This window comes from Mytilus trossulus, unplaced genomic scaffold (assembly GCF_036588685.1).
Source record: "Mytilus trossulus isolate FHL-02 unplaced genomic scaffold, PNRI_Mtr1.1.1.hap1 h1tg000373l__unscaffolded, whole genome shotgun sequence".
In the NCBI taxonomy this organism is placed as follows: Eukaryota; Metazoa; Mollusca; class Bivalvia; order Mytilida; family Mytilidae; genus Mytilus; species Mytilus trossulus.
The window spans coordinates 1,153,598-1,165,003 of record NW_026963340.1 but is presented as its reverse complement, the minus strand read 5'-3'; the positions used below and the strand labels follow the sequence as shown (position 1 = coordinate 1,165,003).

Sequence of the window (11,406 nt, the reverse complement as noted above, 5' to 3'; positions counted from 1 at the left end):
ACTCTTCCTGAACACCTTATATCAACCTCAGTACTCAGTAGTGGGCGGGGTTCGGGTCGTAAGTCTTCAGTTTTCTATCTTGTGTCTTGTGTACTTTTATTTGTCTTTTTTTTATTTTTTAGTCATGGTATGTTAGTTTATTTTCGATTCATGCGTTTGACTGTCCCTTAAGTATATTAGGTCATCCCTTCTTTTAATGGTTTAACAGGTTTATTGTTTGAAATTCACGATTTGAGGGGAAATGAACTATTGTATTCCACTATCATAAATTAAAACGCATTTGACACGTTGCTCTAGAATTAGACTAAACGATAGAATCCTACTGATTCATTACGTGGTCAGTTTATTTACGTTTTGTGTCCTTATCTAACAGTTCGTTCTTATACCACAATTTTATATTTATTGCAGGTGTACTTAGATAAAATGTCGACAGATTGTTCTACTGATATTTCAAACACTGCGTGTGTCACCACAGATATGTCAATACAAGATCTGAAGGATTCCGAAAAGCTTGGAATGTCAATTGCAGAATCTAGTGAAACCTGTATCGTCAGTGATATATCTGATCATGATATAAATAGGAAAAATTCGTCGTCATATAACACTGCATGCGCAAGTGACGACATAAATGACGTCATAAACTCAATGACAGAGAAAGAAAAAGATAAAAAAGATAGTCCAAAGTCAGCACAAATCAAAAGAAAGGGGAAAGTTCTTTTGAAGAAATTTCTGATATTCCTATTTTCTCACGTAGGTTTGACATGCCTGGTTATAGGATATTCAATATTTGGTGCCATCATTTTTCAAAGTTTGGAGCAAGGAAATGAAAAACAAAGTAGAATTATTACTACAAACCTCAGAAAGGAGACATTAAATGATCTTTGGAATACGACTTATCTTCTTAATATTTTCGAGAAGCCAAATTGGACGGAAAGGGTGGAAAATACTTTACGCCTTTTTGAAAAGCAAATCTACAAAGCTACAATGCAACTAGGATGGGATGGCAGGTCAGACGAGGCCGTGGGTGAGCTGCAATGGTCCTTTACTGGTTCCTTGTTTTATTCAGTCTCTGTTATTACAACGATAGGTAAATTATGAACAAAATTCAGTAAAGAAAATTCCAACTTCCAAACATTATTCTTGCATCTGATGGTTAACAATCTGCTTTGTCACTCTCTCAAGTCCTCTCAAGTGTGTCTTTTGATATATTTGCTACAACTATTGTGATTTTAATAACATTCGTTAGATACTTATTTTCGTGGATACATGGGAACCAAGAATCCAAATGATCAACGAATTACAAATTTTCTAAAGGAATGAATGCAGAAATTGCCAAATCCACGACATCAAAAATCAACAAATATGCAAATAATTCCTCAAACCACGAAAATTGGTACCTACGAAAATTAGTGAATTCACAGTATTCACGTTTAAGTTTACACCTCTTCATAATTACATTTTCTCGACCAAGGTAGATTATGTCATAACAATTGAAAAAGATACATTTATTTGGATTTGATCTATTCTAATTTTTACGGTATTACTCATACGTGAAATGCCAAATGTCCTGACTTATCATGTGTGATGATTTCATTCTATGTATTGTATACGGACATTATATTTTTCAATCAAGGAAATTGCCTTATTTTGCAAATAAACGAATACTTTGGAGGCTTTTCATATGTTGTGATCAATTAATTCACACGCCAAACGTTATGCATATTTCAGTTGAGTTGTTATAATGAATTTCTATCAATGTACGGAAATGTACGGGAAGTCGCCAAGCGAGATGAGAATTTACAAAAAAGATAATACAAAATTTTTATTGAACTTATATCTAAATATGAATGTGTCATAATTGATTTGAGTAGAGTTCTTGGAACTATTGTTTACCTTTGATTATTTTTTGATTATTTTTTTTTCTAATACTATATAACTGTTTGACATTGATGATCTAGTGTTCAATGCTGTCGAATGATCTCCCTGACCTTTGTATGGCTGTAGGTGGTGATCTCATTGACAGAGACTATATACCTATGAATGTTCATTTGAACCAATATCGAGGTGTTATGCTTTAAATGAGTTTCAGCGATTCGACTCGAGATCAATCGAGTTTAAAGGTTAATCAACAGTCTTACTGTGGTGATGCAACATCTTCAAAAAAGAACACTAATGTTTATTGGATTTACTCCATGACATATTCGACTTAATTTTTTGAGACAGAGTATACTTATGATTTGCCAAAAATGATGATTTTACTATGCTTTTTTTTCAGAAATGAAGATTTTACTATGCTTTTTTTCAGAAATGAAGATTTTACTATGCTTTTTTTTTCAGAAATGAAGATTTTACTATGCTTTTTTTTTCAGAAATGAAGATTTGACTATGCTTTTTTTCAGAAATGAAGATTTTACTATGCTTTTTTTTTCAGAAATGAAGATTTGACTATGCTTTTTTTCAGAAATGAAGATTTTACTATGCTTTTTTTCAAAAATATAATAAAAATTATGAGCCACCGTGCGCTTTTTCATTCTACTGTTGAAAATTGCCTTAATTTGGTAAGATTGTTCATGAGAAACACATTTGTGTGAATAAAAAAATCTATGAGTTAGAATGTTAAAATAAATTGTGAGAAGATAGGTTTTAGTATATGTTTTAAGAAAATAAAAAGAAAACATGGTGTCACCGGAGTTGTTTTCATACAACAACTTGAAGTAAAAAATTTAAGAATCAAGTATACATTTTTAACTGAAAAAAGTTATCTCAGCCTGAATGGCTCATTTGAACAAATAAATGTTATTTGTTTAAATATTATGAATAACACACAAAAAAACACTTAGTTCTCTTTCTATAAATGAAAAGTCTAAGCATTAATTTGCAAATTTGTCTCCAAATTTGCAGATTTGAGCAAATAACTAGACCGATTTTGTACTCTGAATGTGCAAGCCAAGATGGCAGTAAATCATGAATCTACCTTAATATCTGATAGACTAAGATTTGTTTCTTTTGTCGATTGATAAGTACTTTGTTTTACAATTTCCTGCACTTGCTTGTTTGATTTTCTAAAACACTGATCAATTGTTTTCCTTCGATACTTTGTTTAATTGCATATTAAGGCATTTTGTGTAGTTTCAAATATTTAACTCTCTTATAAATTATCAAACTTTTATCAAATATCATTTTTGGCTATACTTATTGGTTGTCTTAGTTGTCTTTCTTATTTTCCCCGTTTATAAACATCCACCCCCTGGTTTATTAAAAAAAGAGGGGGTTCTTTTACAGCTTAATATATAGTTTGCATACTTATCATTGATCTATTGTGATGTCTGTTGTCTGACTGGCAATGCTATCACATATTTCTCTATTCTATATTAAATTGGGAAAATCTGATTAGTTTGGTATTAAGTAGAGATCAACCACATGCGATGACTGTTGTTCTAAATGTTTCGGGAATCTAGCCGATTGTGAAATTAGTTCTATAAATGAATAGTCTAAGCACTAATTTGAGCAGATTTGAGCAAATAACTAGACCGATTTTGTACTCTGAATGTGCAAAAGACGGTAAATCATGAATCTATTCGATAGAGATCAACCACATGCGATGACTGTTGTTCTAAATTTATGGGAATGTAGCCTTTGTAGATTGTGAAATTAGTTATCAATAAGAATATCCTCTGGGTGTGCCTATCAAAACAAGGTTCTTTCAAATCAGGCAAAATGTTGTCCCTATCAAATATTCTATTCATTTTTATACTGTGGATTCATTTATTTTCGTGGGTACCAATTTTCGTGGGTATAGGAAAACTTACATATTCGTTGATATTTAATTTCGTGGTTTTGGCAAAGTCTACATTCATTCCTTTAGAAATTTTGTAATTCGTTGAACATTTGAATTTGTGGTTCTTCTGTACCCACGAAATCCACCAAAATTGGTATACAACGAATATTAATGAATCCACAGTATGTGTCAGATAATCTCCAATTCTATGTACAACCACATTTTAAAACATTTTAGGTTTTCCTATTAAATATGTATGCAATATTATTTTTTCATAGCTGTTGAACAATCAATCAACCAGAAGGAGGCAGTAGTTTCTATCTTCCTTTCGCAAGTGTAGGCTAATCTTTTCCATGCTCTCTTGTGTTCATACGACCTGTTCTAAGCAAACAATGATCATCAATTTATTCTGTTTACAGGTTATGGCCACATTACACCTAAAACTACATGGGGACGAATTGTCACAATGATATATGCATTCTTTGGAATACCACTAACATTGTTGTGTCTTGCAAATATTGGATCCCTTCTGGGGAAAGGATTTCAGATCTTTTACAATAGGATACCAGTTGTTAGAAATAAACGAGATTTTGGTATTGGAACTGCTTTACCACTTCCAGCAACAACTATCCAGCATAAAAAGGTCATAGGAGAAGACGGGACTATAACCGAAGAAAAAAATCTAATAGTTTATATTCCATCTCGTACTCTGCCGCCGCCACAGCACGTGCCAATAATTGTTTGCAGTTTACTTGTTATAACGTATACACTGATAGGAACATTTCTTTTTCATTTATGGGAAACCAGTTGGGGCATACTACAGTCTGCTTACTTTTGTTTCATCACCTTATCAACAATTGGATTCGGTGATGTTGTACCAGGACATAGCTTAGACTCGTGGCAAAGTCAACCAAAACAGTTTATCGGTGTGATGTATCTGCTATTTGGATTAACACTATTAGCTATGTGTTTTGATCTTTTGCAAGAACAGGTGAGAACCTTTGCTAAATGGTTTGGAGAATGGATTGGCATTGTTGAAGTTGAGGACGACGTAGAGTACGAGGAAGATACAGAACACAATTCAAATTAGATATGTTTTCCAGCATATTAGCACACTGCGTTATTGATTTATTAAATGCGTCAAGTCTTTTTATGCATCCGATTGCTGGATGAACAAATTTGGATTTAAAAATCGTAAAGACGATTTTTATTTTTAATTTCTAAACAAGTTGTAACTTGTAATGAATTGATTTATTTGCGCTACCGTTTCGATATTATCGATAATATCAGTCATATCGTTTTATTACTGTACGTGTGCAACGCGACTATATACATTTGTGTATTTCGAGATGTAAGGAATAACTTTGGGATGGGTGTTTAGAAAAGGTAATTTCGGTTGATTTTACCTTCACTCTACATGCTTTATACAAACGTTGCTCAATTTAGGGTGTGGTTTTGAACATACCAGAAAAATTACGGCATACATCAAAGTGGTACGTCTACTCACACGTCGATGAGACGGCATACATCAAAGTGGTACGTCAACTCATACGTCGATGTGGTACGTCAACTCATACGTCGATGTGGTACGTCAACTCATACGTCGATGTGGTACGTCAACTCATACGTCGATGTGGTACTTCAATTCATACGTCGATGTGGTACGTCAACTCATACGTCGATGTGGTACGTCAACTCATACGTCGATGCGGTACGTCAACTCATACGTCGATGTGGTACATCAACTCATACATCGATGTGGAACGTCAACTCATACGTCGATGTTGTACTTCAACTCATACGTCGTTGTGGTACGTCAACTCATACTTCGATGTGGTACTTCAACTCATACGTCGATGTGGTACGTCAACTCATACGTCGATGTGGTACGTCAACTCATACGTCGATGTGGAACGTCAACTCGTATGTCGATGTGGAACGTCAAATCATACGTCGATGTGGTACTTAAACTCATACGTCGATGTGGTACTTCAACTCATACGTGGATAAGACGGCATACATTAAAGTGGTACGTCAACTCATATGTCGATGACAAACATATTACACAGAGTTTCAGAAAGAATAGTAGTTGAATTTATGAGTTTTTCGATTAAACGTTAAGTTCAAAGTTCAAAACAGTTGAATCATTTTTACCAGAACTATTGTAGAGTAAATAGTATTATAGTGCTTTGATCTGCATTGTCATTTTTAACAATAAGTTTTGGTCGTGGCTCTTTAGAGGTGTCCAATTTTATGAGGTTAACATACTGTGTACTATATTCAATAATAATATAGATCTGTCATCTCTGATGTCGAGTTACAAACTATGTAATACTGCCTGTAGCGTAGCTGGTTAAACGATCAAGGTACGCGTAGCGTAGCAAGCAAAACAGCCAAGGCACTGTTCTTATTATAGTAGTTCAGAAACTAAATGTTAACATTGACTAACATATTACATGTAAAAAAAGATAACAAGATTAATTTATTATATACAAAAATGTAATACTATTACAACGGTATACATTATTTAAAAAACGAGAAACGAGCGAACAATTATGAATCTCAACAACAGACAACAACTGATCTTAAGATAACATGCATATGAATTCGCAGGATCAGTTCCATAGTTACGCATTGACTAATTCACATGAATACTAAACTGCTCTAGGTCGTCGAAAAATTTGTCATTACAGTGAGGAAATATACAATAAAATATTATTGCATGGTAACAAAATATGTGTAATATAATGATCCTTAAGCCACATAAGCTTTTAAACTAAATAAAATAAATTTTTGCTTTACTCATTCAAAATTATACATATTTTGTAATACCGTGGCTCTTTATAACTATAGCTTCTCCTATACTATGTGAATATTTAACTAACATTGCGACTTAAACATGTTAGAGTTGAACATGCTCAAGGGCATGTGATAGTTGTAACATTGGCCATTATATGGCTGATGCGTCTTTTTATAATCTACAAAATAATGAAAACCATATAATAATTGATTTCCGTTGACAACATTTTTGCAACCGATATAAAAGAAAAGATTAAAATACAAAAAGAAACACATACTCTTAACCAAACTGGCAAAGACATCAAACGACCAGAGGAAACACAGTGGTATTAAACAGGGAAATCAGACTAGGCCCACGAACCACACAACTACATGAACAAAAAGTAAAATCAGGAAAATACTGATCTCTGAGGAAAATGAAATCGGAAAGTCCCTTATCACATGGCAAAATCAAGTGACACAACACATAAAAAACGAATGGACAACAACAGTCATAATCCTTACTTGGTAAAGGCATTTCCAAATTTAGAAAATTGTGGATTGAACCTGGTTTTATAGCACTAAACCTCTCACTTGTACGACAGTCTCATCAAATGCCATAATATTTACAACGATGCGTGAACAAAACAAACATAATAAAAGTGTGGTTCCATATACTCTGGAAGGGTTAACAGATTTTTTATTTACAAGTGGAAGCGACCTTACCGCTTAAGTACAAACCTAAGGATAACTTTTAATTAGAATGTCAAATTCGAGGAAGAGATTATAATATCGTAATTACAACAATTGAAATATATCCATCGACATTCAGGAATAATGTAGTATAAATATATATAAATCTTAAATTAAACAGATCTTTATCTTCTTTGTAAAGGATGAACATGATTCAAGAAGTCATTTACACTCCATCATACGTCGTCTTTATTCGCTGACTTTTAGAGAAATAATACAGCCTGAAAAATAAAAAAATAGCTTACTTATTGTTTTACCTTTGAAAATACATTTTCAATTGGATATGTGTTATATATGTACCAGTTAATTTTGTCTACATAGTTAAAAGGTGAGTTAAAAAAATACTGAACTCAGAGGAAATTTCATTCAGAAAGTCTGTATTCAAATGGCATAATCAAAAGCTCAAACACGTCAAACGAATGGATAACAACTGGCATATTTATGACTTAATAACTCATTTTTTTCATTTCATAAAATTCAAATTACAATAGTATAATGTAAAGCAGGGTTTCCTGACCCTCCGGAGCAATTAAGATAACACCCAGTTTGTAGTCGTCTATGTTATTATTGTAGTCTGTTTTTTGCCTTTTCGTTTATTTTTTTATATATGCTTCTATTTTTGTGTTGAAAAGCATTGAATTATTTCTGATATACACCTACGCATTCCACAAGGTTTTAAAATCAACAGTATTGTAAGAACTAGTTTCCAAAAAAGATCTAGATTTTTAAAAATATAGAAATTATAAAGACTTTTTTTTAATACACAAATGGTAAATACCACTACGCGAGTTAACAGTATTCCTTAAAACTGCTTTCTGTTTGGAAATTTGTTTTGTTAATCTAATGGACAATTCTTAATAGTCAAATATGCAAATGAACCGGCATCGTATCGTTTTCTATGCGAAATTTTGTGAAGCTTGAGTTTCCAATACAAACAAGGTGAGTCCTGCGATTTGATGTCTAATGTAATGGCCATTACAGTTTATAAGTGACATCCTAAATATAGTTTGTTTTATTTCAGATCCAGTTACAAGTAAACGAAATGTACGTTAATGATAATAAAATGAAATTATTTAATTGTGTAATTTTAAGTTTAGCTCACGCGACTTTGATTAAAGTTTTAAAAAATAAAGATGTAAAAAATGATGATAAAAAGCAAAGTCAACTGACTGACCTCACAATTCTTTTTTACAATTCTAAAATCGAAATTGCCCTAGCATTTGACATAAAAATACATTTTTTTAACACCTTCTTGTTCAAAACTCGGTAAAACTAAAACGGAAGGTATATTGTTGCTATAGTGAGTATTTGAATTATTCTATACTGTTCTCGTTTAACATTGTATACGTTAAGGGGGCTCGCGGGTCTAAATCATTTTTTTTAATTTAATATAAGATTTCGCTATATTTTTCTATAAATCAACTTTATCTTATACCTAATAGAAAAATGAAATAAAAATATGGGGTCACCGTTCATTTAAGCTCATTATCTGCCTTCGAAAGAAGCATACATTTTTGCTAATTTCCTTTTTTCTGTTGAACTAATAGGAGAAAAATCGGTAATATAGAAATTAAAAAAGAAATGAATTACAGAAATAGCTAAAATTTTACAATTATTTAGTTTATGTACAGCTTATTCGAAAACAACAATAAAAAATATAGGTCACCGATGAGTTAAAAAAGATATTTAAATTTTAATGCCAAAAGATGGCAATTTTGCACCAAAGGGAGATAATTTGGAGCTTTTTCAATGATATCTACATTTCAAAAGTCACCTGGGGCCATCACGTATTGATTTTTTGGAATAATTTTTGTACCATATGATAAAGTAACAACTTCTTAATGTAATTAATAAAATTTGTAATGAAAAATAAACCTTTGATTTTTTCCTGAAAATTTTATACCCGCGAGCCTCCTTAAATGTTTGCATAGAAGAACTCAAAAAAATAATAATTTACATTTCATTTTATTCATTTTTGGAGACCAAAATATTCCTCAGTGTGGACGTTTCACTAAAACAAATATTGGCACAATATACACTTTCAGATATAATTGATTGCATTGCAATACATCTATGGAAAATCTACTTTCAGTTGCTGTATTTGATTATGTTTTCAAATTTTTATATTAACAAACGTAGAATAGTAAATAAAAACATATTATGGTTGATGTCATTTTAGTATACATAACATGTGGGGAAACATCTTCGACAGATCATTCATGTACAAAATACATTTTAATAAGATTTTAATTAGTTATTAGTGTTCAATAAGCAGTTTTTGTTCCGGTGAAGTGCAAGTTATGCCAACAACAGTCACCGTAAACAACATATGCATCTCTATAACGTTTCTTTAATAATAGATGATATGCCATTTAAGAACCGGAGGCTTTTATATATTATTTTTAAAACATTATCCAAAACATTGTGCTTGATCTATTACATTTTAAACAATGACAATGGTGATTGCATATATTTTGTAAAACATAAAATGTTCCCTCATTTTCCGTTTTTGGAACTGACAATTAAATACCAACCATGACAGTCTTATATAATCCGAAACAGCAAATAAAGATCCTGTCAAGCTTATTTTCCACTCGTTTTGACAGTTGTACATGAATCATGTATACGACGGGTGCCACATGTGGAGCAGGATCTGCTTAACGTTCCGGAGCACCTGAGATCCCCTAGTTGTTGGTGGGGTTCGTGTTCCTTATTCTTCAGTTTTCTATGTTGTGTCATGTGCACTATTGTTTGTTTGTCTTTTTCATTTGTAGCCGCCATGGGCTTTATGAGCTTGACTGTCCCTCTGGTATCTTTCGTCCCTCTTTTATAGGGAATATCAATCAAATTCCTGAAAAGAACATAAACAGTACGAAAATATGAGACACTAACGAAGTTCCGTACTCGGGACAGGATTATTGACAAGTCAAGTTTTGAAGATAGTTGACTTCATGTTTCTCTTCATACAATTTGCTGGTTATTGAAACTCAAATATTTATACAAGTAAAAAGTTTAGCTAGCTATAAAAGAAGGATTAATCAATTATATCAACATAGGAAAATACCTGTACAAAGTCAGGTTTATGAGAGTCGTTATGAACTCGTTTGATATGTTTGAGATTTCGATTTTGCCATTTGACTTTCCGTTTTGAAGATTCTTTAAGGTTCTGTATTTTTGTGATGTAACTTTTGAATTCATAAGGTGTTATAAAATATCAACTTAAAGATTGATATGTGAATGCGTCTGTATAATCAAAGATATACCTTCTTTGTCTATGCACGTAGATTTTTTTCTTGATCAATTTAATAAAAAAAGTGTCGGAATTCTCATTTCCGCTCGTTTTCTGAAATTAAGAAAAAAATATATGAATCGAAAAATAGATAATCGTACTTCATCTCTTTTGCACTCTACTGTAAATGTTATATATTATGTCAGTTCAAAAACAATGAAATTAAGGTAAAACATAATTTATTGTTATCTCTATTGTTTGCTATAGTGAAAATTGAAAAAAAAATGTACGTATGTTAAGGGGTAGCACTTTTCTTATACAGTCATCGAAAATAAAATTTGAATCAAAATTTATTGAAGTGAGAGACACTTGCATATTAAGATTACCTTGGCTGAATTTGGCCAAACTTTTGGTCCACAATGCTTTTCAACTTCGTACCTTATTTGGCCTTTTTAACTTTTTTGGATTCTCGCGTCATTGATGAGTCCCTTGTAGACGAATCGCGCACTGGTTTATATACAAAATAAAGTCCTGGTATCTTTCATGGGGTTATTTGCTAAAAACCAAGCAAAGTTATCCTTATCTCTGCCAGTAACCCAGTTAAATATAAATGTATTGATTCGGATCCGATTTTGAGGTAATCACTGTTGCCTTTACATTCTCAGTGCAGGGAAGTCAAAAGATTTTAAATGTAGGGTCGTTACTTCATCTTTAGAGAGATAACTTGAAAATCAAATGGGTGTACCATATTACTGGGGTTCGTGTTGTTTATTCTTTAGTTTTCTATGTTGTGTCATGTGTACTATTGTTTTTCTGTTTGTCTTTTTCATTTTTAGCCATGGTGTTGTCAGTTTGTTTTAGATTTATG

General features: G+C 32.2%; 1 protein-coding gene across 1 annotated transcript; it reads left to right on the top strand.

The window, feature by feature from the left end:
* The first annotated feature begins 423 nt into the window (after positions 1–423).
* LOC134702000 (potassium channel subfamily K member 18-like) lies at positions 424–5,984 on the top strand. The gene is made up of 2 exons (XM_063563110.1): positions 424–1,087; positions 4,198–5,984. The coding sequence occupies exons 1-2, from the start codon at positions 424–426 to the stop codon at positions 4,866–4,868; spliced, it is 1,335 nt and encodes a 444-aa protein (XP_063419180.1). The 3' UTR covers positions 4,869–5,984.
* The last annotated feature ends 5,422 nt before the right edge of the window (positions 5,985–11,406 follow it).

Bases quoted from the DNA above. Each gene is read 5' to 3' on its own strand.
- LOC134702000 (XM_063563110.1), top strand. From the start codon at position 424: ATGTCGACAGATTGTTCTACTGATATTTCAAACACTGCGTGTGTCACC. The intron at 1,088-4,197 runs GTAAATTATGAA...TTCTGTTTACAG, and splicing joins CTCTGTTATTACAACGATAG to GTTATGGCCACATTACACCT.